At 52.6% G+C, this 27,686-nt stretch overlaps 2 protein-coding genes across 9 annotated transcripts; both read right to left on the reverse strand.

The window, feature by feature from the left end:
- Positions 1-1,254: 1,254 nt before the first annotated feature.
- Pgghg (protein-glucosylgalactosylhydroxylysine glucosidase) lies at positions 1,255-7,647 on the reverse strand. 4 transcript variants are annotated; one of them, XM_074052214.1, is made up of 15 exons: positions 7,546-7,647; positions 7,109-7,234; positions 6,646-6,929; positions 5,997-6,207; positions 5,487-5,922; positions 4,460-4,579; positions 4,109-4,240; positions 3,812-3,923; positions 3,612-3,684; positions 3,378-3,514; positions 3,151-3,284; positions 2,958-3,053; positions 2,683-2,780; positions 2,390-2,601; positions 1,255-2,307 (listed from the first exon to the last, which is right to left on the reverse strand). In XM_074052214.1, the coding sequence occupies exons 3-15, from the start codon at positions 6,902-6,904 to the stop codon at positions 2,252-2,254; spliced, it is 2,076 nt and encodes a 691-aa protein (XP_073908315.1). In that variant the 5' UTR covers positions 6,905-6,929; positions 7,109-7,234; positions 7,546-7,647; the 3' UTR covers positions 1,255-2,251. The 4 variants fall into 4 exon arrangements, with proteins under 4 accessions (XP_073908315.1, XP_073908322.1, XP_073908319.1 ...); XM_074052221.1 differs by having other exon boundaries at positions 3,378-3,541; positions 5,868-5,922; positions 6,643-6,929; XM_074052218.1 differs by having other exon boundaries at positions 3,378-3,541; positions 4,460-4,537; positions 6,643-6,929.
- A 1,634-nt stretch (positions 7,648-9,281) lies between these two features.
- Positions 9,282-27,412, reverse strand: Nlrp6 (NLR family pyrin domain containing 6). 5 transcript variants are annotated; one of them, XM_074052206.1, is made up of 9 exons: positions 26,972-27,412; positions 26,324-26,396; positions 15,080-15,360; positions 14,778-14,816; positions 12,794-14,528; positions 11,912-12,007; positions 10,885-11,055; positions 10,640-10,807; positions 9,282-10,259 (listed from the first exon to the last, which is right to left on the reverse strand). In XM_074052206.1, exons 3-9 carry the CDS (start codon positions 15,327-15,329, stop codon positions 10,121-10,123), a joined length of 2,598 nt encoding a protein of 865 aa, XP_073908307.1. In that variant the 5' UTR covers positions 15,330-15,360; positions 26,324-26,396; positions 26,972-27,412; the 3' UTR covers positions 9,282-10,120. The 5 variants fall into 5 exon arrangements, with proteins under 5 accessions (XP_073908307.1, XP_073908306.1, XP_073908301.1 ...); XM_074052205.1 differs by having other exon boundaries at positions 26,324-27,063; XM_074052200.1 differs by lacking the exons at positions 26,324-26,396; positions 26,972-27,412 and adding an exon at positions 15,981-18,752.
- Positions 27,413-27,686: the final 274 nt, after the last annotated feature.

A 27,686-nucleotide genomic window follows, 5' to 3' on the forward strand; every position in this document is an offset into this window, starting at 1 on the left:
ATCCTAATATTGAGGGTCTCCAGTATCTAACTCTGCCCCTCTCTCCTCACTCCTCAGGCTGACCCTTTGTTCGCAATTAAAAGTGCCAGGTTCCAGAAGTACCTCAGAGCCTCCTTCCTGACTGCAGTGTGGGAAGGGTACAGCTCCAAAGCCCCAACCAACCCCCAGTCACCTTGTTCTGATTGTCTGTCCTTGATTGTCCCCCTTGCTTAGCTGCAGGGCAGCTTGTGGCTTCTGGGGTGGAGACATCTGAGTATTTTAGGATGAAGTTTGGGAATGTAAGTCTTTGATCCCTGCTGCCCTGTGGTTTGGTGGCCACATGGGTGGGTATATCCTGATTCCACATGTGGCCCTGGCCCACTCCATCTGTTTGTCCTATCCTGTGTGTTGGGTGTGTGCTACTCTTCTCCTGGGTTGTTGTTTGTCCCTGAATTCTGACAAATCTGTGCTATGTTGTCTGCTGGGCCAGTGAGGGCCACGAAGGCAGGTGGGGACTATCTCCTCCATGGGCTGGCACTGGACTCACACACACACAGTCACACCACCATCCATGCACACTGACAACTGCCTCTTGTCCTCCTGTCAGAGAGGCAATGGGTATGGTAATGTCTGTCCACTCCTGCTGGGACAGAACCTGCCCACAACAGGGAAAATATGCCCATACTCTCTCCAGCAGATCTCTCTCAGTTCTTTGCCTTGTCAGTGGAGCACTGTGTTGAGGGAGAGCTATAGGCACCCAGGCAAGCCCATGTCGGCCATGCCCCTTGGTTCCCAGCCAGGCCTGGGCTGCATGTGCTTTGCACCAAGCTACAGTCCAGCCCACCATGGCTGTGAGCTCCAAGTGTACTTCTCACTCACTGTGGTCGTAAGAGGCTGTCCAGGGCTCCCTACCCTGTACATTCCATATACTTCCTACTGGGGAGGTCCCTTATACCTGAGTGCAGAGGCAGCTGCCAGAGCCCATATGTGTCCTAGACACCATCCTTCCCAGCATAGCAGACAGAAGACAGGCACTGGGAGCCATAGGTGCTCAAAAGCTGCCCACAGCAAAAGATGCCTTCCTCCACACATATGAAGCTCTGTCTGATGTCTGCTCCATGAGGAATGTAGAGCAACTATTTTGGGAACTGTGGCAACACAGAGCAAAGGAAGTGGGTGGGAGGAACACAAAGCTTGCTTTCAAACTTTGAAGCTACTGCAACTGTACTTTCTGGCCACAGGTTAAAAGGGAAAGTCAGTCCACACAAGCCTGACTTCCCAGCAAAGACTTTTAATTCATCACCTGGCTTGGTGGAGGAGCATGGCCTCACCAGGATCCTGACCCCAAATGCCATGGCACCTTGCTCTAGGGAAACACTGATAAATCATGCCAGAGACTTAGGCCCAGGTATAGAGGCCAAGCAGAGTCTCCAGCTGTGGGCAGCTTGCCCATCACAGATGAGTGGACCGTGAATACTGCACATTTGGCTTTGGTCCTTCTGGTGGCCAGTGAGGATCTTTGAGGTCTTTCTTTGGAGTCCATATGTCCTCTGCTCATTGCACCTCTTTCCTTTCTTATGAACTGAATGATTGAGGATAGCTACTTATGCCCCCTCACTGGGCCAGAGGTCAAGGTCAAGAGGAGTCAAAAAGTAAGGAAGCTAAGGCCTCACCACCCCCATGGGCCCCTAGGCCAGCTCATCCTGACCCCAACCACATGTCATGAGAAGCTTCTTACTGGCAAAGCCACAGTGCCAGTCCTGAGCAATTCTTCAAGTGACCAAGCCCATCCCGTTGCCCACTTTCTCAGTGGAGCTGCTGATTACTCCCACCAGCTCCTGTGATCAGAACAGTTCAGGAATCAGAGGCCAGAGGTGAGCATGCAGGCTAAGGCCCCAGTCCTGGGGAAGCAGCAAGATGGTTAAGGAATGGGGATGTCAGGGTTAGCTCAAGAGCAGATGTAAGAGCATGTGGGGTTAGCTCAAGGGTAGACAGATAACAATGTGTGGTGTGGCTGCATGCCGTCAAGTCTAGGCTGGGAGGGCTCAGGCTAGAGGCAGACAGCTCTAAACTGGAGCAGGGTTGGGGAGTATACAGGGGAGGGGTGGGTGCAGAGGGAAGGCCCAGCAGCCCTGGTGGCTCAGAGCAGGATTCCAGAGTGAGGCACTCTGCAGGCTGAAGGGTCCAAGGCTGTTCCAGAGGCTCTGGAGAAGGTATCTAAGGGTTTCAAAAATTCTCCCAGGAAACACTCAGAGCTGGAGCTTCTGTGCAGTTATGGGGGTGACCTTTGTATCTGGCCAGCCGAGTGGGGAAAGGAAACCTTGTGTCCTGAAGGGAAAGAAGGGTGTCCTGGGGGGTGGGGGCACACACCCAGGGCACCTTGGTTACACCACTCCAGACCCTTACCTACCCAGTAAAAGAGGGAGCCGGGTCTGTGATGGCCATAGCTTGGCCTCCAGCAGGGGGGCCCAGGGCTCTGCCTGGGCTGTGACCTCAACTGTTATGGAGTCTTTGGAGAAGGCGAAATTGAGCTTGTTCCCCTGGTAGGATATGCCAGAGATATGCACTCTGGAGACCCCCACTGGGCACAAGGGATCAAACTTCACACTTGCCTCAGTGATCCTGTAGGGAGAACTGTGTAAATAGGTGGCTGGCGGTGGGGGGGGGGGGCAGGGGTCACCCTCTGCTGGCCACCGTACTCACCTGAACCCGGTGCATCCGAAGAGCACTGCCTGCAAGAAGCCGCCCATGCCTGTCAGAAAGTTCACAGCACCTGACCCATCTGCATTCTCTGTCCACACCTGCAGAGTGCAAGGGTGGTAGGTGATGGGAACCCCAGGACACTAGGTCTCCTGAGGATGCCATCCCAAGGTCAGGCAGGAATTGCTAGGGTTGTGACCCTGCTGAAACCCTGCTAAAATTAGGCTCTACTTCCACCATGGGGACAGAGGGAGTATGGTGGGTGGGGTCCTGCTAACCTTGAAGGGCTCAGTGACATTGGTGAAGCTCCTGTCCAGAAGGTCTCGCACCTTCGACGGGTCCTTCAGCTCCATCCAGCCCACAGCAAACATGCTCTGGATTTGGAGTTCAGAGAACATGTTGTGGTGAGACCCACTGTGTAGGGTAGGAAAATTGAGGCCAGTGGGGCAGGAGCACCCTCAGGGTCCTCACCCAGGTCATGGCAGGGCCTCGGGGGGATGTTACAGCCTCATAAATCTCCAGGTTTTTCCTGCGGACATCAGGACTCAGGGTGAAGGGGACAGGGTATCCCAGGAGCACGACATCGGCCTGTTTCACTTCCTCTCCTGGGGCAGGGGAGATGTCGCTGATTGGGGGTGCCAGGACAGGTCAGGTTGCAAGGTTTTGGGAGGTCTTGGCAAGGCAGCAGGGCCACTCACCAAGTTCATAACCATCGAATTCGGGGTGGAAATTTCGCTCCGGGTCAAAGGGTACCTTGATCTTATCAGCTACCACCAGCCACTGATCAGGGACAGGCAGACCCAGGTCCTGGGCCAGGGCAGCAGCAAAGCGCAAACTGTGTGGAAAGGACAGGCCGCAGCCTCTGCACTTCTCGCTAGGCATTGTGGTGGGGCAGTGTTGGGGCAGGTCTAGGGGTGAGTCTCTTGCCTCACCTGTTCTGGACCAGGACGTTGGTATATACGGAGTTGTTGATTCCCGAGTGGTACTCATCAGGGGGCATGACTCCTGGGCACATGGGGCCACCTTGGTGCTTAGTGCAGGGGCTCAGGACATGCCTCCAACACCAGCAGTCACTGTAAAGCTGTCCAGGAACATCTACCCTCCTTTCCCAGGCCCCTCCCCTGGGCTTTACCTCTCATGTGGTACTCCTCCTCTCTGGGGCTCCACTCTACACGGCTGCACCAAAACTCAGCCACAGCACTGACCACGTCCCAGCCACCAGCCTCTTGGAAGAGATGCAAGTCCTGGGGAAGGAGGGACAGGGTCCAGAGCACCAGAGGGTTGCTGTGTATGCCCAGTGCCTACCCTTTGAGTGCCCAGAAAGGAAGGCCTGGCTCCCACAGTCCTCTTCAGACTGTTTCCCAGGACTGGTCCCATACAGGTTACAGGGTGTGGGTATGGCCACACCTGGTGGCTGCAGTGACCTCACCTGTGTGGTATAATAGTACAGCTGGAAGGCCAAGACCACTGCCCCATTGATGTGAATCTCCTGAGCCCCATAAATGTCCTCGGGGCAGACCTCTAGGCCAGAGCCTGCACTCTCCCAGGCAAATTTGGCTCCCTGTGGTAATGGAGGTGGGGAATGAGGGTTAGGGTAGGGGCAGCTGATGACATCCCACACACCAGCCTTGGGGGGGATCCCTTGTGGAAGGACAGAGAATAAAGGGGGAGGGTGCTCAACTGTGTATCCCAACTGTGGGCCAAGTGGCTTCTGTCTAGTTCTCACTTTGTGCTGACCCTGAGGTGGGGGTCCTATGGGGCAGTGTCCAGACCCCCTCACCTGATAGCCAAGGTTCCGGGCATTCTCCAGAGCCCCACCCAGTGTTCGAATTCGGTATTCCAGGATGGCCCTGGCAGCCTCCGGATGGAACATCAAGATGTTAGGGAACATCCAGAGGTCCTGAGAGGACATCCAGTTCTGTTGGACAGATCCCTCCCACTGCCCATATCCTGCCCTGGCGGGACCTTGAGTCGGCATACAGTAAGCAGGGCAGCTGGCAGCTACCTCCCTGCCCTTTGGCAGGGGCTCTGCTGCCTCTTAGGTCCATTATCAGAAGCCCACCCATATCCACCCTGGGCCTCTTCCTGCCTCCCACCCTTTTCCTCTCTAGATCAGACACCTCTGGAGTTCTGGTTCCTGCTCAGCATTTCACTCCTCTGTGGCATTTGGGTGTGCCCAAAGGCTCCAGCCAGAATCTGGGCATGGGCTGCCTAGAGGGAGGCCACCCTGCCTTGCTGGCTTCCTGACCTCAGCTTCATCCTAAATGGGGCCACAGAACTGACCTCAGAGGTGTCAGATGACTTTGTCAGAGTGAAGCCCTGAGTCTTCACTCTCAATTCCTCCCTGTGAAGTGGCCACCAAGTCCCACCCCTCCCCATACCCTCAGCTTCTCCCAGCTCCATCTGGCAGCCACAGGTCTTTCCAGAGTGTACTTGCTTATGTCACTCCCAGATTAAAGTCTCCATGGCTTCCTTGGCCCTTGGGTAAACTCCAGGCCTACATGCTGCTCTCTACAAGGCCCTGATAGTCTGGGCCTCCTGCTCTTTCCACTTTGATGATGCCCCTTTCCTGCTCTCATGTGTGGTATGCCCTCAGCTCTGGGTCTTTGCACTTCCTGGTTTTCTCACCCAAAACACTTTTCTCTACCAAACACCTGAATATTGGCTGAAATAGCACCTCTTCAAGAAAGCCTTCCCATCTGCATGGCCCTTATGTCCCCCAACGATAGCCCTGAGCCAGAGAAGGCAGTGCCTTCAATGCCTATGTGCTGCCCGCTGTGTGGCTGATGCTGGGGGATGATGCACACCTGGTCCCAAAAGATGTGGCCCCAGTAGCACTCCTCCTGGCTCCCGTTGGAGAGGCCCCCAGGGCTGAGGCCATGGCAGATGTAGCCTGGGGTCCCTGGCTGGGGCAGGGCACTGAGCAGGTAGTAGAGAGAGCCTCGAAGTACCTGGCGCAGGGCCAGGGGACCTGCAATGTCCAGGCCACAGCCTGCCCAGAACTGGGCCCACGCCTGTGCATGAGCTATGTACAGAGTTCCCTGGGCCTGCAGCTGCAGAGCCTCAGCCAAGCAGGCCTGGGCCTCGGCCTGACTGCTGCCCACTACTGTCAGGAAGTCCCAGGTCCTAGCCTCCTCATCTTTTCCAAGGGTCAGGGCTGGGGGCACTGGCGTCCATAGCATGTGTACCTCCTGCTGTGGTCCCCCAGGCTGCTCAGGGGTGAGTGTGTGGCCATATAGGTACCTGCAAGAGCACAGCCAAGACTCAGGGATAGGTTCCTCTTTGGGCTGCCAGCTGAGACCTGACCCCCTTCTCACCGGACTCCCTGGAAGTCAGGCCCCAGGTGCAGGTCCAGGTCTGGGCTTTTTGGGGAGAAGGCCGACTGCAGCAGCACTGTGATGGGCCAGCTCCCTGCAGCCAGGCGTTCAATGGACACACTGAAGGCCAGGACGTGGGGCAGCATGCGGTGGGCGTAGATGCGCTGGGAGGCCCTGAAGCTGGGGCCTTCCAGGGTGTGCAGAAAGGAACCTGGGGAGGGTTGGAAGCTTGGGTTATCCTGAGGAGGATGAAAGAGAAGCCAGCCCTCCCTTCCCAGGAAAGTTGCAAAGCTTGGGTCTCCTGAGGCTGGGAGGAGGCCTCAGAAGGCCCCTTAGGTGGAGGGAAAGAGGGGGAGCCTTGGGACACAGCCTCTAGTAGCCTTTTTATAAAAGACCATTTATTTATTTTTGAGGGAGGGTTTTGCTCTGTAGGCCAGGCTGGCCTCAAACTCTGGATCCTCCTGTCTTAGCGTCCCCAGCACTGGGATTACAAGCACGCCCCACCACGCTGGGCCTTCACAGCTTCCTTTCCTTTATAAGACTTCCCTCAGAAAGTGAGGTGGTGCCCTGGGCATTGAGGTGTGGTTCTCCCTGCTCTCATTCGGAAAGACAGCTTGAGGAAGGAGAGGCCAAGTCAGGGGACAACTACCTGTGTTGGTATCCAGGGCAAAGTTCTCAGTCAGCTGCTCTCCTGTCTCTGCAGGGGCCTCCATCCGGGTGTTGAGGGGGTTGGGCAGAATTGCCCGGTGTGTGCCTCCCGCGGCCCCATTGTACAGGCCACTTACATGCAGTGTGTCCTGATACACGCGTGTGCCCAGGTATGTGTTGGTCACAGTGGCCAGGAGTCGGGGGTCTTTGGGCAGAGAGGGGGCAGTGAATACGGTGGGGTCCTCCCGGGCATCCTCCATGGGAAGGTCGCTCAGCGGGGATGGCCTGAGAAAGGCACAGGCCATGACTAGCTGGGCTTCCCTCTTCAGGCAAACTGTAAATCCCTGAAAGCTGACCCTGCCCCTCCCAGGAGGGGAGCTTGGGACCAGCTAAGCAACCCTGAATTTCCAGAGCCGCCACTAGGGGCCAGCTCAGGAAAACACCCTCAGCTCGGACCCTCGAACCTCTCCAGGGACTCCTCAGTCTCCAAACTTAGAACCGCAGTCCTAACCCGTAGCGGGTCTTCCCGGTCTATCCAAGCAGCAGCCCTAAGAACAGGGTCCTGACCCACCTTCTCCGGCTTTGAAGTACTGAGGATAGAATGAGGAAGTTCAGCCCAGGGCCCGAGTGGGCGTAGGCGGGAGCGGGGTAGGAGGTGCGGGAAGGGGAGGGATCGGGTGTGGGGGAGACGGACGCAGACGTGGGTGAGAGAGGAGGGTGTAGGGGAGAAGGCCAGAGCTGGAGGGCTTGCGGGTGGAGGAGGGATGAGCGGGGGCGGGGGGTAGGGAGAAGGGGGCGCAGGAGAGGGGTGGGTGCGAAGGGGAGATGAGTGTGAGTGGGAAGGCAGGAGGACGAAGGAGCGGGACGGGGAAGGGCCGTCGGGGTGGTCTCTGGGACTCACCAAAACCCTGCTCAGCCCCAAGGGGCGCTTGGGTCCCTGGGATCCACCCCCTGGTCCGCGCTGCCACTGGCGGGAGGGAGAGGCTGCCTTCGTGGTCGCGTGACCACCATGTGACCAGGAAGCCCGTGGTCCCGCCCCAGGACCCGCCCCGGCCAGACAGAGCTGTGCTTAGTGAGGCTGTGTCGCCATCTGTGAGCCAGGGGCCTTGTGTCAAGTTGAACACAACGCCACCAGAATGAGAAATCGAGTTATGACCTTAAAGATGTCTGCAAGGGTGGACGGCGGGTAGGTGAGGGGAGGGGAGCTGCATGGGATTTCTTTCATTTTTCCCCATTTCCCCCTCTTCACCAGAAGTTGGCCAGACCTCCTCCTGAAGATGTGTCCTCTGTGCTGGAGACTCACAGAGCTCCCAACTTTATGTCGGGGATAATCTCCATCTCACCAGTTTCCCATTTGCGCTGCAGGGTGTAGGCCTGGACCTGACTTGTCCTTGTAGCTCCCATTCCTGGCTTGATTGACCTAAACTCTGTGTGACTCCATCTGTCCAGATGCTCCGGCTGACCTATCCTGACCCTCCATCACCAGCGTACCACAGTCAGTCTACCCCTGAACAAGTCTCTTTGGCCCCACCTTGCAGGCCTCTTCCTGGACAAGCAACAGGAGCAGCCACCAAGCATGTTTAGGTCCCAAACCTGGCAGCCTGCACTGAGGCCTATGGCAGGGCGCTCCCCAACTCCACTCAAAATCCTTTTCTCCCTGCCTTTGTTCCTGACCTCACCTCCTACCCCTTTGTACTCTCTGGGAGCCACCCTGGTTTCTCCTGCTTCTGGACTTTTGCAAACATGTTTCCTCTTTTGCTTTCATTGCTTGGAAGTACTGTTCCTTAAGCACTCCCTCACTGTCTTCCTTCTCAGGTGTTGGTCTTAATCCTCCTCCTCCTCCAAGAGACCTCCCTGAACCCTTACTAGCTGTGGAACCCTTGGCTCCACTTTCTTCATCCCCTGCTGCACTTTGCTTTCGTCCACATCAGCTCCTCTCAACTATTTATTGTGTTCATCTCTAGAAATATGTATGTGGTGTACCTTGTTTATGCATCCTATATTTATTGTATTAGCATTTAATGTACCACCTACCTATTTACTGTGTATATTATATACACATAGAATATTATGTATCCCATTTACTGCATCTTGTGTAACATACATATTTATGTGTGACATATTTACTGTATCTTGTTTTTTAATCATATAGGTATTTACTGTATTATGTATCCTATGCTTACTCTATCATCTTTTTGTAACATATATGTATTTATTGTATCATGTTTGTGCATCACCCATATACTGTTATCTGACTTCTTGCCAGAATGCCTGCTCAAGGAGGACAGAGGTTTTGTCTGCTTTGTGGAATGAAGGGATGAATGAATTTATAAAGTGATTATGAAGGGAATTTCCCCTGGAAAGTGAAGGGGCTCATTCTCGGGTCCCCCCTCCTCCACCTGGACTGGGCCTCAAGAGCTGGCCAAGCTCAACAGTACTGAGAAGAGAAGACTGAAAGTTCCTGGCTGTCCACTGCTGGCCCTGGCCCTCCAAGGCCAAGTTTTGCCTCTAGGCTTTCTGCATTCAGGCCAGCCCACTGAGCTTCAGTTTCCTTAGTGGTAAACTGTGGACTAAACCCTGTCCTATACAGGCAGGTTAGCAGGGTATCTGGCCAATTGTTATAGAGACCAATGGAAGTGAATTTAAAGGATAATTTATTATCAGTATGTTGGGGATTCCCCACTCAACGTGACATTACAGCTTCCATACCAAGCAGGGGCTACCACTCTGTGTCCCCCCTCCCCTGGTCTCTCTTTTTTGTAGTGCTCAGGTAGGGACAGCTCTGTAGCTCCAGGCCACAGAAACTAGGGATGGCCTTACTCCTAATGCCAGGACCCAAAATCCCAGGGAGACTTGCCTATTGTAGACTATAGGGTCAGAATTGTGGGGGTTAGATCTACCCACCCTGCAGATGAGGGCCAGGTCAGAAAGAGCCAGGTCTGTAGTACTCAGTTAAAACCTACTGGCTACTTTTCACAGGGAAGAAACCAAAGCCCAGACAGAAGTAGGCCAGGATCCACAGGCAGCCTGACTTTAGAGCCTGACCCTGAACACCTTCCCCCAGAGGAATGGCCAAGCAGTCTCCCAATGGTGCTCAGAAGCTTCCTTTGGAAAGGAAGCCAGTGCTCTGCCAACACACGTAGGTGCTCAGTTAATGGGTGGCTGTCATCGTTGTTGGCGATGTCTGCAGGGGATGTGGCTGGAGGGTATCAGGAGAGGAAGGTGGCAGTGGCTGTGGGACGGGGGAGTAGGAACCCTAGGGTGTGGAAGGAGAGACGTCCTCTACATGTCATGGCCTGTGTGAGACCAGGCAAGGGCCTGGGCCTGTCTGGGTGTACCACTTGTCTGCACAGGGCCTCTTGGAGCAAGAGTTTCCTGGAAGCTCAGCATGGAGTCTTCTTGCCCCTAAAATGGGGAGGACTTATCCATAGGGGCTCTGACTTCAGTATTCTTTACCCACTCTGGCCTCCAGGATCTCAGAGGACACTGGTGAATCCCTCGAGAGGCTTGAGAGAGCTGTCCAGTGCTGGGTGTAAGATGACCAGATCTGGCTTTGCTGTCTTCACAGCCCGCAGCTCCTGCAATGACTGCTCACTCAGCTCCACAGAGGCCAGACTGCAGCACAGGACAGAAGGGGTTAGTCAGTCAAGAAGAAGAGGCCAGGGCTGGGGCAGTTCTAGTGACATGGTGGAGTTGATGGTCTAGGTTGTGTCAAAGGCCCCAGTGACAAAAGATGGTCAACCAGGCTCAGTCTGAGGCTGAAGACCTTCTTAGGAGTAGAAGGTATTAAAATCATTGGCCAAGCCTGTGTCCATAGAATATGGATATTTGGTCCAGGTCCAGGCTGGATACCCTGATGTGTGTATGAACTTGGTTTCATGGGAGGTCTCTGGGAGTGACTCCTCTTAAAGGTGTAGAGGAAGACTCCGGGCACCTACTCCACCCTGAGTGTGATTAGGCTGTGTCCCCAGCACCCTGCCTGCCTTTGCCTTCACCTGAGGGTCTGTAGGCTGCATCTTGGGTGCTGCAGGACTGCACACAGGTAGGTCACCATAGGGTCCGATAACTGACAGCCATTGAGGTCCAGGGTGGTCAGGGTAGAGCTCTGCTGGAGCAGGCCCACCAGGTACTGGAGCGCGCCCTGCAGGCCAGGCAGTTGCACTCTGTGGGGAAGGCTGATCTCAGGCATTGCTTGGGGGGGAGGATCCCATCTCTCTATCCCTCCCAGACCAGACCTCACCTGAGGGTCTGCACCCGGCACTGGGGCCAGGCCAGGCCCTCACTCAGCACACGAAGACCCGTCTCACTGAGCTGGTTGTGGAGGAGGCCCAACTCCCTCAGGGCAGGGGCAGCCCTCACAGCCTCAGAGAGGTCTTGGCAAACCGGATCAGGGAGTTTGCAATGTGACAGCCTGTGGTCAAGAAGCATAAGGATTTGTCTGTGGTCACCTTGGCCACTTCTTAACCTCCAACTGCACAAATTACCCACTTTGGTGACCTAATATTCAGCTAAGAGATGTGTGGACCCCTCTTAATTGTTCATCAGGTTGAGGTGGGCCCAAGTTTTTTAGTCAGCCAGTCCCCATAGCTGGGCAGCTGTGAAGTTTCTGCTTTTTTTTTTTTTTAATTATTGTAAATCATGGTGTGCTGGGTCTCTTCATGCACTTAGTTATTGCTAGAATTGCTGGGTTAATGTGACCACTTTGGACTCCTTGTGTTTATTTTCAGATTGGAAGCAGTCAGTCCATCAAGCTAGTTTGCTACCCTACCATTGATGTACGACTGATGATCTGTGTCACCACACCCTGTCACTATCAGTTCTGTAGCTTTTCTGCTTACTTGTGATGAATAATAGTGATTAGAAGGCTGTCACATTCTAAGTTCTGTACCTGCTTAGCCTCACTAAATTCACACCAACCCCTTGAGGCAGAATCTGTTAGTTACTTTTCACAGAGAGGAAAGCAAAGCCCAGACACAGGCAGCCTGTGACCTTAAGACCCTGACCCTAAACACCTTGCCCCAGAGGGATGGCCCAGCAGCCTCCCAACAGTGCTCAGAAGCTTCCTTTGGAAGTAAATACACTGTCTTCTCTGTCCCTCCCCAGACACAGTGAGTGCACTCTGCCTTCTACACAAACCACTGGCACCAGACTTAGTGATGGAGTACCCAACAGCCCTCAGTCTTCCCCATAAGCTAAATTTCTGTCTCTACACAGGGCATCAAGCTCTGAGTTCCGTCCACAGGCAGGGATGGGGCATGTTCACTTACGTCAGGCTGCTCAGACCACACTGTTGATCAGTCATGGCCTCACAGAGTGGACGCAGCAGGGAGACTGGGAGTTTTTTCTTGGTGGATCGAGAACCTCTAGGAGAGAAAGCAAGGTGAAGCCCACTCTGTCCCTTCCAGGCCCTCCTGGAAGGGGTTGTTTCCTATCTAAGACTCCTTCCTGGGGTTCTGGGGCTGTTTCTGCCTCTCACCCCATGCTGAGGCAGGACCACTCTTCTCCACCCTCTGCCCTCTCCCCCACCAAATCCTAGTGAAACCCAGGAATGAGTCTTCCGGTCCCTAGGCCCAGCCCCTGCCAACATCCTAACCGACACAGGGCACCTGTCCTCTGTGGAGGAGCTGAGGGTCTAGAGGAAGAGTTGGGGGAGGGGAGGTATGGTATTGGATGGGACCATCCAATGGGATCCTAAGCTAGCTGGGGGAGCCAGGGCAGGTTTGAGGACAAGCAGCAAATGTGTGGTGGGTGGAGGGAAGCATAGGTACAAGGCTCAGGGTACAGATGGCAGGGTGTATTCCAGAACCTATTAGGAGAAATGGGGAGGGCCTGTGCTAGAGCTGTGTGGAGGTATGCTGGCTGTGCTGGTAGGTTTGCCTTGACTGTGGGTGGCTGCAGGTGGGCACGGTGTGCACACCCTGGGGAAGAAGCTGGACATTGGACCCCCTTGCCAGGGACATTGGTCCCTGCCTTGCCAGGGGTAGACAAAAGCAGCCCTAAGGTCCTCCCTGCCATCTGGGGTAACAAGCATCAGATCTGGACATGTCTCTCAAGTCCAGATGGGCACAAGTGCATAGGCATTTGCTAACACAGGAACCTCATGCACAAGAGGGCCTGCTAAAGAAGGCAGCCCTGCCCTGAAGACTCACCCCTGCAGTCGCTTCATCAGGCTCTTCTTTTTCTTCTCCTGTGTAGCCACCAGTCTGCAGCTGACCAGCTTCAGAGCCTGTCCAGCTGGGCAGCACCGCACACAGTAGCTCAGAACCCCCATGTCCATTCGGCTGAAGCACACTCGCTCCAGGAGCAGCTCGGGCAGGCTAAGCAAGGCCTGGCGCACAAAGGCGTCCTCCTGTGTCTCATACAGACAGTAAAGCAGCTCCAGTCCGGAGTTGGTCTCCTCCTCTTCCTCCTCTTCTGGTTCCACCACATCCTCCAGCCCCTCGGCTTCCTCCTTCCCATCTGATGTCATCCTGGAGCAACCCTGCCCCTGGACCCACCGCAGGACCTCCTGCTTCACATGCTCCGTGACCACACAGCCAAAGTGGCGCTCGATGTCGCGCATCCGCTCCGCGCTCAGCAGTCCGAAGAGGAAGCGAGTGGTGAGCGCCAGGTGACCACGCAGCTCGGCATCCTTATGCAGGAGCGTCCCCACGCTGCCAGTGGGTGCCCCGGAAGCTCCCTTGTCCTCTAGCAAGTAGGACAGTGCAGCCAAGAATTCCTGGAAACTTTGGTCAATGAACTGGTAGGTGACCTCAGTCTCTAACACACCTGGTAGCTCCTTCTTGTTGAGAAACGGTGTCTGTACTTTGGAACCCCGCAGCTGCAGTCGCTCCAGATCCTGTTCGGTGAATTGCGCCTGGTGCCGTAGGACGCCCTCACGGGCCAGGCGGCACAGCTTGCGCAGCTCTTCCTGCACCCGGGTCCCATCAGCGCCCGCGGAGCCCAGCACGCTGGCGATGAAAAGCAGGTACACTGACGTAGTGGTCTTAGAGGTGCGAGACAGGTCCCGACCCAGCTGGAGCTGCTGGCGCAGCACGGTGCACACGATCCAGCACACAAAGGGCACAAAGCACAGCGCGAACAGCGTCTCGTTCTCCTTCACGAAGCGGTAGGCGCGTTTGGCTCTCCACTCATCCTGGAAGAACTTGTAGAAATACTTCTTCTTGTCCTTGTCGGAGAAGCCGCACACCTCGGCGCACTGTGGCGAGCACAGGCGGCCTTGCAGCCTCTCCGGGGCGGCGGCGCGTGTGGTCACCAGCAGGAGGGCCGAGGGCAGCAGCGTCTTGCTCAGCAGCCCGCCAAGCACCTGCGCGCCGCTCGCCGCCTGGAAGGGATCTGTGCAGGGCTCGGCCTCGGGGGACCCGGGTGCCGGCAGCTCGTCTGCACCATCCAGGATGAAGAGCAGCCGCTGTTGCTGAGCCAGCATCTGCCGCACGGGCGCGCAGCGGTCCGAGCACTGGTCCAGGATCAGGTCAGCCAGGCTGCGCGTGCCAGGCCGCTCCAGCAGCTCTCCGCAAGGCATGAAGAAGGCGAAGTCCACCTGGCCTTGGTACAGCTTGCCCGCCGCCCAGTCGTACAGGATTTTCTTGGCCGCCATGGTCTTGCCGATGCCCGCCGGGCCCTGCAGCACCACGGTCAGCGGTCGCTGGCCCTCCTCATCTCTGCGGAACAGTCGGTTGAAGGTGCGCGTGTCCGAGCGCCGCGCACGCTCCGGCTCCGGTTCCGGCTCCTCGGCAGGCCTCAGGGCCTCGTCCTCCAGAGCAGCGCCCCCAGGTGCGATGAGCAGCTTCGTGAACCGCTTGTTGATCTTCACCGAGCGGGCGTTCCTCTCCTTCACTTTGGCGTGCTGTCGCAGCACATGCTCGCGGTATTTCTTCTTGTACTCTGGAGAAGGAAACAGAGTGGAGGGTAGGAAGCGGGGATGAGATGGGCTTCATGCACCCTGGGGCCGATGCCCTTCCCATCCAGCTCAGACCATTGTTTCCTCTACTCCGCTCCCTTCCCAGCCTCACATTGCCGTTCCGTCCTTCCTGAGACCAGATGTAGGGATCCCCCAAGTGGGCCTGCGACACTTTTGCCCCACTCACGCCCAGGACCGCTCGGCACCTGTGCCTTCCACGGAGAGAGACTTACCAGACAGGGAAAGCAGCGCTGAAGAGCTGGAGCCGAGCCCTGGAAGGGAAACCCCGAAGTGAGGCCCACGGAGTGTGTGGTAGGGGGTGAGGGTAGGGTGTAATAGGGGGCGTCGGATTCTCGCTCAGGAGCATCCAGTCTGAGCCCTGGGACTCGCAGATTTGTGGATAACGCTCGCGGGGTGGGGGTGGAGTCCTGGGGAACAGGAAAGAAGGGCGGAGGGCAGCGCTGCCCACTGGCCTGGATAGCGCAGGAAAGCTGGACTCTTGCCAGGGAAACACCCCACCCTCCCTCCAGCTCACGGTGCAGCCGCTGCGCTTTCAGCCGAGCTGCCACGTCGCGCACATCTGCCTTCTTGAGCGTCTTGCGGGCCACATCCAGCGCTGGCTCCGGCCCGTAGAAATGGGTCAGCTGTTCTGTGAGGTCCACCGCGTCCGCACGCTCCAGTCGCCCCCACGGGATGCTGCGGCCGTCCATTGGCGCATCCCGAAGCTTGTGGCGAAAGCGCTTCAGCTGCTCCTGGCTCAGGTCCTCCAGTGCAGCCAGGAGCATCTCGCGGGCCACTGCTGCGCGAGGCTCCAAACTGGGGATGGGAAAGGCCCTCAGGTGGCCTGACTCTGACCCCTCCCCTCCAACACCCTGGAACATCCAGTACAGCCCAGCAGGCAGGCGTTCAGGCTCACCAGGTCGCTGCAGGGGCCCCTAGGCCAATGTCTTAGAAATTCACCAGGGTGGGGTGGAATGGAGGGAGATTCCAAAATGTCCTCCCCTCCTAGGACCCCACGCTGGGGCATCATGGCATTCCAAGGCTTAGCCTCAGAGCCTTCACTGCTTGTGCTGACCACTGCAGGCCACTACTGACCCATGTGCTAGCCTTCCTCCCTCTTGCCACATATCTGAACAGGATGGATAAATCCCACATGAGGTCTCTGCATAACCCTGTGTTCTCCCTTTCCCTCCCAGCATAGCTGGCCTCTAAGCAGAAAGCAGACAGACCAGGCCGAGGCCATTCACTGCACACTTTGAAGGGCCCTGCCTGGGACCTCTGTATCAGGGTCTGAGTCTGAGCCCTTGGGAAACAGATCTCATAAATGCCATCTGTGGGGGTAGAGGCCAGGCTTGGCCAAAGGGATATAATGCGGGGCCAGGCTTCAGAGTTGAGACCAGCTCACTGCTGATGACCACTCTGGGAGCTGCACTCACCTGAAGCAGGAGGCCCCTGCCTCATCCATAGAGGCTTGTCCCTGGGTCTAGCACTCAGAAGCAGAGGCAGAGATCAGAGAGGTGACCTTTCTCTAGGCTGACCCTAGCCAAGTCCTGGGGGTAGAGGTTGTTCAACCCCATCCATTCCTGTCCATTTCAGCTTAGCCAGCACTGAAATGTCCAACCAACAGTCACCAGGTTCTGAAAGTCAGGTCTGTGGCACCTGCACACCTTCACCCTTTAAATGCTGTGCTTGGTGACCTTTGGTTTTCTAGTGTTCTTATTCTGTTAAAACTCCTCCCATAGGGCATGGTGCTGAACTTGGCTGTGAGTCAAGTTTTGAGGTAACTCAGAACTAATGGGCTGCATGGAAGGGGGCACTGGCTCAGAACTAACCCTTCAGCTAAGCCTTAGGTGGGTTAAATTCTGCAGGCAGAGTAAGGAAGGGCTTCCAGGTAGAGGGAACACTGGGACCAAAGGAGGAGATGTTTTTGGTACTGCTGGGGAAGAAAGGCTCTCACCTGGACACACACAGGAACTGGGTGGGATGGGATGAGCTCTAGGGCTTTCCACACCCACCTGAGCAAGCTGTTAGGCAGAGGTTTGGATGTGAGGAGTGGGCTCCACTGCCTGTGTGGAATGGTGTGTTTGGGGTATGTCTCTTCATGGGCACAGTGTGTTAGTGTGAATGGATCTGTGGTAGGCTAAATAATAGTTACCCAAAATAACAGGTCCTAATCCCTGGAACCCGGGGATATTCCCTCATATACCAAAAGGAACTTTGTAGACGTGACTAGCCCTAGGAACTTGAGATGGGAGAGTGTCCTGGATTACCCACATTGGCCCAAAATGTCATCATAAGTGCCGTAAGATAGAGGTGGAGGAGGACTTGGTGTGGAAGGTGGCAACATGAGATGTAACAAGACCTCTGTGCTGCTGGCTTTGATGACAGAGGAAGGGGCCGTGAACCAAGGAGTCTGGAGAACACATTCTGAAGCTGGAGCTTTAGGGAAAATTGTCACAGGAGCCTCCAGATGGAGCGAGCTGAGTGCACAGACTTGGACTTCAGCCCAGTGAAACTGATTTTGGACTTCTAGCCTCCTAACTGTGAGAGCAGAAATGTGTGTTGCATAAGTCACCAGGTTTATCATGGTTGTTACAGAGCTGCAGGAAGTGTGCCCAGACTCAGTGGATCTGTGTGAGCAAAGCTATCAGCTCTGGTCACCTACCTGGTCACAGGTGCTCAATCCTGCTTCCATTGGAAACTCTTGGAGCTGCTCTTGGGGAGGGAGCTCCAGAGCCTTGGGTATCTGTCTGTAGCCTCAGTGCACCAGGAGCCCATTTCTCTTGGTAATTATATTTTCTATTTAGTATAAACAGATCCCACCTATCCCTGAGGAGGGCTCAAGTTGTCAAAGGTGTGGTTCCTGCTCAGTCCTACTCCCACCTATCCCTAGGACTTCCTATGGTATACCTAATAGACTCCTCCTGAAGATCCTGTGTCATAACCCTAATTTCTCCAATCCTACTGGGTGCCCAGGCTTGGGAGGGTCCCAGTGAGTAGGAGGCTCACAGGCTACCCACAGACTCAGGACTCTACTTAGAGGGACAGAGAGGGTACAGGGGTGCACTTTTCTAAGACTTTCATGACCATGAACAAATCACTTGTCAGAGACCCCTGACAGGAAATGGGCAATGTATGGAAGCAGCCTCACCCCAGGCAGGTGCACAGCAGGCCAAGACCCTTACTCCAGGTGTGATGTAGTAATGTCCAGCAAAGGAGAGGGGGGTCTTTTTGGGGTCAGGGTTCTGTGTACAAGTCTTGAACAGCCTGTGGCCTAAGGAGAGAGCTGGCCTAAGGAAAGAGCTGACCTTTGCTTCCTGAGAGGAGTGACTGCCATAGGCAGTCCAGCACAGATTTGGGGGCCTGGCCCCCTTGACTTGCTAGCCTCTGATTTGGCTCCCTTGACAGGCCGGGATTCTTCATGGCACAGTAACAACCTTGAGAATCTGGGCCCTGCATGGTGTGGTGGGAATCATTAGACCTCTAGGCCATGGCACCACTCATAAAGACCCCAGGTTGCCTCTTGCTGCCCTCTTCTTGAGCCCAACTCTCACCCCAGGAATCTCCTATGCACTCACTCCTCCAGGTGCAGACAGAGCCAACTATGTTACTTTTGAATGCACACCTACTTTTCTCTATAAACTCTTGAAAACAAGTTCTCCACAGTGCTGTTTCTCACTTTCATTTTCATTTAAGGCAGAAGATGCAAAGCCAGGCTGCCTGGGATCCAGTCCTAGATGTACTACCCAATAGCTGTATGACCTTGGACACTTTGGACAAGTTGCTTAATCTCTCTGTGCCTCCATTTCTTGATCTGTAAAATGAAACTCTGTCATAGTGTTGGTATTGTGAAGCTGTAAAAACATACACCTGGCATGCCCTGGACATTCACTGTCCTCAGCCCCTTGTCCCTGGACAACTGCTGCCCCTCACTGCACTCAGAAGCTCTGTTTTTGTGATGCCAAGAGTGGCCTGGTTCCTAAACTCATCCCACTTCTGATTCTTCTTCACCTCTCACAAGCCCTCACAATTCCATTGCCTTTTCCTTGAAATGCTCTTTTCCTGTTGTTGGAAGGACTGAGGTGGAGGTGCCTAGCCAAGAACCAGATGTGTTAGCCCTTGGATATTTTACCATGAGAGTGGAAGGGTTGGGAAGCCTGTGACCTGGGGACATCAAGATCATGCTGACTTCCCTGTCTGGACGCAGCCTTGAGCAGACTTTGTGTCTCACATGCTTTCAGTACTTGCTGATAACAGCCCTGGGAAAGGAGCTGATAACAGAAGCCTATTCTTCTGGAGTCTGCAGCCACAGGTGGGAGAGGGGGCTGGGAGCACAGGTGGGGTGAAGCAGGTAGTAGTGGGTTGTGCTGGGCAGGGAGCTGACAGGGAAGGGGAGGTGAGGGAAGGGTGTGAGCTGGCCTGACTGCAAACAGTCCACTCTGGATTTGAGCACAGAGTTAACTTGTCATCCCTCCCCCAGCTGCAACTTTGAGCCTAGCACAGCAGTTAGATTTAATCCTGAATTCCTCAAAGTCTCCTGGCAGTGATTCTGTGGTTGGCAAGCCTCCCAGGCTTTGTCCTGTGGCAGCTGCCAAGGAGGTGTCCCTGGGGTCCCCTCCTAGTCATCCTCCTTCCTTGGAAAGGCCTGGGTCTTGAGCATTCCATGTGCACCAGGCAGCCTAGGCTTCTATTTTTCTGCCTCAACCTGGGAAAAAGAACCACTTGAAGGTTCCATACTCTTTTGGAGAAGTGTGCAAGCAGAAAAGGAAATAAATCCATAGCTGACCAGCCCCATACACCAGAAAGCAGATGACATAGACTAGAGTCACACTTTCCTAGAAAGACAGACTACTGAAACTGGTTCAAGAAGTAAAATTCTTCAGATCTACAAGAAAAGAGCTTGAATCAAAAAAACTTCCTACAGAGAAAAGCCTGGGTCCGATGGCTTCACCAAGGACTCCAGCACATGTCTGAGGAGGAATGAGTGTCAGTCATATACAGACTCTTACAGGAGATGTAAGACAGACACCTCACAACTCATTCTGTGAGGCCAAGTACCCCAAGCCTGCCAAACCCAACACAATGAAGCCAAGACCAGCATCCCTTTAAGCTATGACTAGGGGGCTCTCCCAGTAGTACTAGGCTGGCTTAACATCTAAAAATCAATTAATAGAGCAATATAGATATAAAAAGGACAAAAGCTACTTGATAACTCAATAGCTGCAGAAAGAATATTTCACAATATCCAATACTTCCTCATGATTAAAAGTGCAAGCAAACCGGGAGAGACAGGAGGGACTGCATACCACAGGCTGCACAGCAAAAGCCCACCAGGCAGCCTTTTCTGGGTTCACAGATGCTCCGCCAAAAACCACAGTCAGGTGCAAAGCATGGGGCTGGCTTCCCAAGCTAATACCAGTGGATACACTTGATGATTGTGGGGCTTGCACTTGCCTTGCCTCCTGCCCGAGGCAGGGAGTGGGGTGTGTGTGTGTGTGTGTGTGTGTGTGTGTGTGTGTGTGTGTGTGTGTGTGTGAAAGGTACTTTGTGGCTATAGAAAAGCTGATTCTGAAGTTTATAAAGAAGGGTATTCTGTGGCTATAAAAAAATTGATTCTGAAGTTTATATGGAAAAGCAAAAGACTCAGAGCAGCCAACAGGACTTTGAGAAGAAGAACAAAGTTGGAGAACTGGCCCATCCTGACAACAATACTCACTATAAAGCTGCAGTGATCAGGACACTGTGGTATTGGCGAAAGACTGTATGATAGACCAATGAACAGAACAGAGCATGAAAATGGGCTCCCCTTGACAAAGAGCTGATGTCACTCGGGAGAAAGGACCATCACTTCAACAACTAGATTTCACACTCAGGAATCTAGATCTAGGTAAACCTGGACAGACTTAACACTTTTCACAAAATAAACTCAAAATAGCTGGAGGTGTGGCTCAAGTGGTAGAGTGCTGTCTCACAAGCACAAGACCCTGAGTTCAAACCCCAGTATACCAAAAAAAAATAATAATAATAACTCAAAATTGATGAAAGCCCTAAATGTTAGATGCAAAACAATACAGCATTTAGAAGGCAACATAAGCCGACAGTCTAGGTGACCTTGGGTATGGTGATGGCTTTTTAGATGCAATACCAAAATCCTGATGCATGAAAGAAAAATTGATAAGTTGGACTGAAATTAAAAGAAAAGAGGGCTGAGGAAGTAGTTCAGTGGTACAGTGCTTGCCTAGCATGCACAAGACCCTGGGTTTGAACCCCAGCACTAAAAAAAAAAAAAAGGGAAAAGACACTATCAAGAGAATAAAAAGGTTAGCCACACACTGGGAAAAATGTATTTGCAAAACACATGCCCAACAGAACTTCTTATCAAAAATATAGAAAAGATGTAGAACTCAAGAATAAGATAACAAATGGCCCAATTAAAACATGGGCCAAAGACACAAGCAGACATCTTACTGAAGAAGATATACAGATGGCAAATAAGTACGTGAAAAATGCTCAACATCATAGCATTACAGAACTGGAAATTAAAATGGTGGGTACCTGTTGGAATGGCTAAAATCCAAAACATGGTGAGGACCCAGAAAGACGGAGGGTGCAGCCACTCTGGAAGGAAGTTTCCTGTGAAACTAAACACAGGCTTCCCATATGATCCAACAATTACACTCCTAGATATTCACCCAAATGAACTGAAAACTTACATCCACACAAACATCTGCAGAGCAGCTTTATTTGTAAGTGCCAGACTTCAGGCATTCACCCCTCAGCAGGTGAATGTATAAATAAACTGTGACACATCTACACAATGGAATATTACTCAGCAATAAGAAGAAATGAATAACTGAGCCAGGAAAAGACATAGAGGAAAATTAAATACACTTTGCAAGTGAAAGAAGCATCTGACCTTCTGGAAAAGACAAAACCCTGGAGGCAGAAAAAGAGCTGTGGTTGCCAGGGGCTGGGGTAGGAGAGGCATGAACAGGTAGAGCACAGAGGAATTTTAGGATAGTGAAACTCCATCTGCATGGTACTGCAGTGGTGGATATATGCCATTACACATTTGTCCAAACCCTCATTTTACTTTCAGAATTCTTCTGTAAACCTAAAACTACTTGAAAAAAAAAGTCTGCTATGGTAACTTGGTTGGAAAAAATAAGTCTATTAAAAAACATAATGTGATATGATGTCATGCCCACTAGGATAGCTGTAATTAAAAACTTGAACAATATAAGTGTTAGTGAATGTGTGGAGAAATTAGAACCTCACATATTACAAGTTGTAATGAACAGTTTTCTTAATGTTTCTCAAAGTGTTAAAATGTGAGTCATGCACATGACCCAGTAATTAACTCAGAAAAAGGAAAATAAAAAATCCTTTACCAAGAGGGTTAGGACTACTCATGATAGCCAAGCGGAAACAACCCAACTGTCCATCTGCAGATGAAGGGATAAACAGAATGTGGATATCCACTCAGCAGAGCATCATTCAGCCATAAATGGGAGAAGAGCACTGATGGATGAACCTGAATAAGTTGCATTCAGTGAGGAGGCCAGTGCAGGGCAGAGCTGACCCACTCATGCCCAGCACTCAGATGATAGGAGTGGACTCAGCTGCCAGGGACTGGAGGGGACTTCAGATAGCGTGGTTAGCTCTGGAGAGAAAAGATACTGTGAGCATCCACTGTAGTGCCGGCACTGCAGCTCTATGAGTACAGGACCACTGAGTCCCACACTGGCAGTGGGTGGGTTTTATGGAATATAAGTTAAATCTCTCTAGAGATGTTTTGAAGACACTATTCCAGTTTGTAGCTTCAATTTGGTGACCACGCCAGCACTGGGAAACCTTTCTCATCTCTAACGGTGCATAAGAATTCTACTGATATGGCAATAGACTCCAGCCTGACAGTGACCTAAACAAGACAGAAACAATCTGGCCTGTGCAATCCGGGGCTGGCAGAGCGACTGTGGGGTCAGGGACCAACTGCCTCTATCTAGGGCTGCTCTCTCAATGTGGGCTCCTCTGGGTGACTAAGTCCCCAGGCGGTGGGAAGAAGGAGATGCAAGGGGAGTGGCCATGTGCCCTTTCTTGCAGGACAAGACCATAGTTCACACTGATTACTTCCCCTCATTCTAGGTCAGAATTACTCAAGGCCCCACCAGCTGTAAGGCAGTTTAGACCAAGTGCCAGCTTAAATTCCATGACTCTGGATGGAATCCCATTGCAAACCTATCTCCCCAAATGTCATGAAAACACCATGAATATGATTCTGCCAGGCCCCTTTCCCCTGATCATTGGGGACCATGCCTCAGATGACAAATGGCATCAAATCCCAGTGCAGGTGGTGCTGGGGACATGCTCCTCCTCAGCTCAGGTACAGGGGGTGATATCAGCTCAAGGAATGACCAACATCAAATTTAGGTCTAAGATCCTTGAGGACCTCCCATGGAATCCATATAACCAGAACAGCCTCATGGCCAGGGACCACAGCTGCATCTGGAACCCTGTGTCCAGATCTGGAAGGTTGGGGGCAAATTTCCCAAGGTTGGGTCCCTGCCTTCCCCCCTGCTCCCAAGCAATGGCATCCTGGGAGCAGGAACATCTCCTTTACTCAGCCCTGAGCAACCTGGGTGCCATTTCCTCTGCCCTTCCTTCCCCCAATATCCTCCTCTTTTCCTTCGCCCTTTGTCCTCTGCCTGGCAAAGCAGCCTTGAGAGAAGGGTCCACAGTGGTCTGAAAAGCAAGATAGCGTTGGGCTGAGGTGTGGCTCAGTGGTAAAATGCTGGCCTAGAATGAACCTGGGTTCAATCCCAGCACCTGGGGGAAAAGGAGAAAGGAAGGAAATCCAAGTTTCAGACGGGATGGACCTTGAGAATATCACATTGAGCAAATAAACCAGACATAGAACAAGTACTAGGGGGCCCTCTCACATGAGGTCCATGGGTTATCAGATCCACAAAGACAGAAAGTAGGACAGAGGTTCTAGAGGCTGGGGAGCAGTAGGAGGACAGAGTTTCAGTTTGGGAGGATGAGAAAGTTGTAGATGGATGGTGGTAATGGTTGCACAATGGTGGTAATGTCCCTGAACTGTGCACTTAACCACGGCTAAGACAGGAATTTTATGTGATGTATTTACCGTGTTAGATAAATACAGGGGCTGGGCATGTAGCTCAGTGCTAGAGTGCATGTCTAGCATGTGCCAGACCCTAGGTTCCATTCTCAGCACCACCAATGAATAAATGAAAAAGATAAAGGACATCATCATATCCATAATCCAAATGAAGAGTTCTCCCCAGGGCCTCTGCTTGTTTTTCTGGGAAAGGCTGCAGAGGTTAGAGAAAGTTTAGAGGACCTTGGGAATGAGCTGGGAGAAGGGCCATAAAGATTTATTAGGATCACCACTGCCACCAACCCTTGCCACCCTGGGAGGGCAGCCTGCCTCCCTCTCAACTTAGGCTGGGAAGACCCTTGAACCCTCTTCAAAGCTGAATTAATCATTATCCCCAGAGGGGCATGGCACCTGCTGCTCTTATCTCTGAGGCCCTTGTGGGCAGGGCTTGGCCGAGGGTCATGAGTGGGTTCCTCTCTCCAAGGTGGTTGGGATTGGGTCTGAGGTTTCCGGGGATGGCCACCACTTCTTGCCTCCATGAAGGAGCTCTGGGCCAGAGCTTTCCTCGTCTCAGCACAAATGGTGGGAGTAACAGCCAGGAGGCACCAAAGGCAGATGGCCTTCAGGACACACAGAGCCCTTCCTTGAGGCAAGGAAGTCTTGTGGGACTGGGGGCTCTCTGGTTACTGAGGCTATGGGGGTAGATACTTGAAGCAGGACCTTTCTGCTGCATTGGGAGCTCCCTCCCAGAGCCTGGCTCCAGCCTTCTCCTCCTTACAGAGCCCCGAAATCTGGGGGCCCTGACCCTCCCTCCATTTGGGTTCCTGATGGGTCAGCAGCACTGAGAATGGAATTCTGCTTGCTGCAGCCAAGTATAGCTTCCCCTGCCTGGTAGGCACCCTGAACCCAGCACACCTGGTCTGTGGGCCCCACATACTAAGCTCTGGCACATGTACCAACCCAAGTCCATTAGACTACATCACCCTCTCCTTCCTCTGCCTCCTGGAAGCCTCAGGCCACCTGCCCAAGACCCGGTGTCCTATGTCCTTCCTTTTGAGTACACACTGAACTGACGACTGGGTCTCACTCACTGGCCACTCTGTGACCTGGGACATGCTCCTGGCCTTCCTGGGCTGTTTCCTCCTCTGTGAATGAGCAGTCCCTGCTTCCTTGGGCAGCTTGACATTGAAGGAAGTAATATTGAAGCACTGAAGGCTATACTTGAATGAGATTGGACTCCCACCTCACACTATATAAATTAACTCAAAATGAACCAAAGACCTACATTCAGTAGCTCAAACTATAAGACCCTTAGTAGAAAACAGGGGAAAATCTTCATGACCTGGGAACTGATAAATTATTAGGTATGACATGAAAAGGCTGAGCAACAAAAGAAAAAAGATAACTTGTACCTCTCCAGAATTAAAACCTTTTATGCATCAAATGACACCATCAAGAGACTGAAAATGCAACCCTAGAATGGGAGGAAATATTTGCAAGTTGTATATCTGATAAGGAATTTAATGTCTAGATAATACAACAAACTCTTACAAGTCAATAACAAACCCTCCAACAACCCAATTTAAAAATGGATAAAAGACTTGAACAGACACTTCTCCTAAGAAGATACACAATTTCATGTACCAATGGGTACATGAAAAACTGTGCAACATGGTTAGTCAATAAGAAATGCAAATTAAACTGGGTGCTGGTAGCCCACGCCTGCATCCTTGCTCCTTGGGAGGCTGAGATCTGAAGAATTATGGTCTGAGGCCAGCCCAAGCAAATAGTTCCAGAGACCCCCATCACCAAAAATAACCAGAGCAAAATGAACTACAGGTGTGGCTCAAGCGGTGCAGCACCTGCTTTGCAAATGTGAAGCCCTAAATTCAAACACCAGTCTCACCTAAATAAATAAATAAAAATAAACCACTACCACCACCAACAAAACAGCCCTGGACAAAGTTAGTGCAAGACCCTATCTGAAAAATAACTAAAGTAAATGCTGGAAGTGTGGCTTGAATCGTAGAATCAAGCACAAGGCTCCTAGGCCCTGATTTCAAACTCTGACACCACCAAAAAAAAAAAAAAAAAGCAAAATTAGAAAAAGGAAGTGATAGTGAACCCTCATGTCCTGTTAGTGGGAACAGAAAATAATACAGCCACTTGTGGAAGACAGAAGAATTGAAAACAGGAACTCACACAGACACTTGTATACCCACATTGATGACAGCATTACTCACATGTAAATGTGAAAAAACACACGTGTCTACCACCAAGTGAATGAATTGTCACACGAAATCTCTGAACACCATTCAGTCACAAGAAGGAAGGAAACTCTGACATGAGTCACAACATGAACTTTGAGGACACCATACTAAGTGAAATAGTTCAGGCACAAAAGAACAAATACAGCCAGAATCTACTTGTAGAAATATACAGAACAGGGAAATTCATGACAGGAAGCAGGTGGGGGGAGGTTACCACATAATGGGTGTGGGTGAGTCTCTGTTGGGGTAATAAAAAGGTTTTGTAAATATTGCACAATATTTGATTGTAATTAATTCCACTGAACTGTACACTTAAAATGGTTAAGATGATTAAAACACAAGTAATGTTATGCATACTTTTAAGTGTATACTACATTAGAAAAAGAAGTACCTGCTCTATAGTGAATTCTTCCTGGTTGGCTGGAATGACACTCCACAACTGGAATTCTCCACTTGGAATTCTACTGCTTGGAAGAGCAGAACAACACCTGAGCATCCTCAATGAAGAGGCACAAAATAACCACCACCCATTAGTGAATCACTCAAAAGATAAACAGTGCCAGGAAGAAAGCAGAATAGAGAAAAGGGGACAAGTGGCGGATAGTCACCACATCTACTTAAGGCTCTCCAAGGAGCATCCCCAACCAGGGACCACAGTGCAGGGCGTCCAGGTCAGGACAGGGGTCCACAATGCAGGGACATCCAGCTGAGGGCACAGTGCACACTGCAGGTGAAGCTGGATGCCACTGTAGACACCGCTTCTCGACCCCCCGGCTGCTCCTTTCCGTCCTTTCCCCCGTCCCCAGATATAATCCTTCAGCCAACCGACTCCATCTACTTCATCCCTCTTGCAGCCCAAGCCTGTTCCGTGCTGCTGCCCCAGGCTGCAGCAATTGCCGGACCAGCGCCCAGCATGGCGCGGCCGCCCTGCAGACACTCTGCTAGTTCCCAATCCAGTCCTTGAAAGAAAGTCTGTTTTCTGTCCCACTCGCTCCGTAGGCTCTCTGCTGCCATCCCAACATCACTGTCACCCACGGACCTGCCATGGTCATGCTCCCCTTGGCAACCCTGCGCTGGCCATGGCTGGCTTCCTCCGGCTGCTCCGCCGTCCTCCCCTCTCCCGCACCCTGCACCACCTTGTCAAGTTGGAGTTCGCACCTGAATTTACGCTCTTGTAAACCGGGGCTACTGCAAGCAGCCAGCCACTCCACAGTGCCACCTGCAGGTCCAGAGGCGAATTACTGGTCTCTCACCCTAGATGGGTTTCACCAGTTACAGTATCTCAGGCGCCGCAACTGTATCCTTTCCCTTGCTTGGTTCCAAACCCTCCGTGTCGCCTTGGACTTCCTCTCTCGCCCTGAATGCACTCGGTCATAGCATTCCATTGGTTCTTCCCGGACAGATCCAGACTCAGTACCTCGCTGCTCCGCCCCAGCTCACACCTGCCTCTCCTGATTCTCCCTCCGTATTCCCTGGCGGCCCGGACAACTCCGCCAGGGTTGGCTGGCAAAAGCATGGGTAGACCGCGCCCTTCTCGGTTCAGTTCCTCTAGTGCCACCTGCTCTCACCCTATCCCTCACACTTCTTATAACTGGGTACCTCCTGTGCTGTTTCCCTGCAGGGAAACTCCAGCAGCGCTGAGATTTTTGTCTGCTTTGCTCACAGATAACATCAAAGCCAAAGGAAGGGGCCTGAGGGTTTGTCCTCAGGGCATTATTCTGAGGGATTTTTGTTTGTTTGTTTTAGTTTGGTTT

Source organism: Castor canadensis, chromosome 1 (genome assembly GCF_047511655.1).
Source record: "Castor canadensis chromosome 1, mCasCan1.hap1v2, whole genome shotgun sequence".
NCBI lineage: Eukaryota > Metazoa > Chordata > Mammalia > Rodentia > Castoridae > Castor > Castor canadensis.

Bases quoted from the DNA above. Each gene is read 5' to 3' on its own strand.
- Pgghg (XM_074052213.1), bottom strand. From the start codon at position 6,904: ATGGAGGATGCCCGGGAGGACCCCACCGTATTCACTGCCCCCTCTCTG. The intron at 3,685-3,811 runs GTAAAGCCCAGG...CCATGTGCCCAG, and splicing joins GGAGGAGTACCACATGAGAG to GAGTCATGCCCCCTGATGAG. The intron at 3,542-3,611 runs GTGAGGCAAGAG...CGAGAAGTGCAG, and splicing joins AACGTCCTGGTCCAGAACAG to AGGCTGCGGCCTGTCCTTTC.
- Nlrp6 (XM_020183473.2), bottom strand. From the start codon at position 15,425: ATGTTCCAGGGTGTTGGAGGGGAGGGGTCAGAGTCAGGCCACCTGAGG. The intron at 11,056-11,911 runs GTAAGTGAACAT...TCTTGACCACAG, and splicing joins TGTGGTCTGAGCAGCCTGAC to GCTGTCACATTGCAAACTCC. The intron at 10,808-10,884 runs GTGAGGTCTGGT...CCTTCCCCACAG, and splicing joins TGCCGGGTGCAGACCCTCAG to AGTGCAACTGCCTGGCCTGC.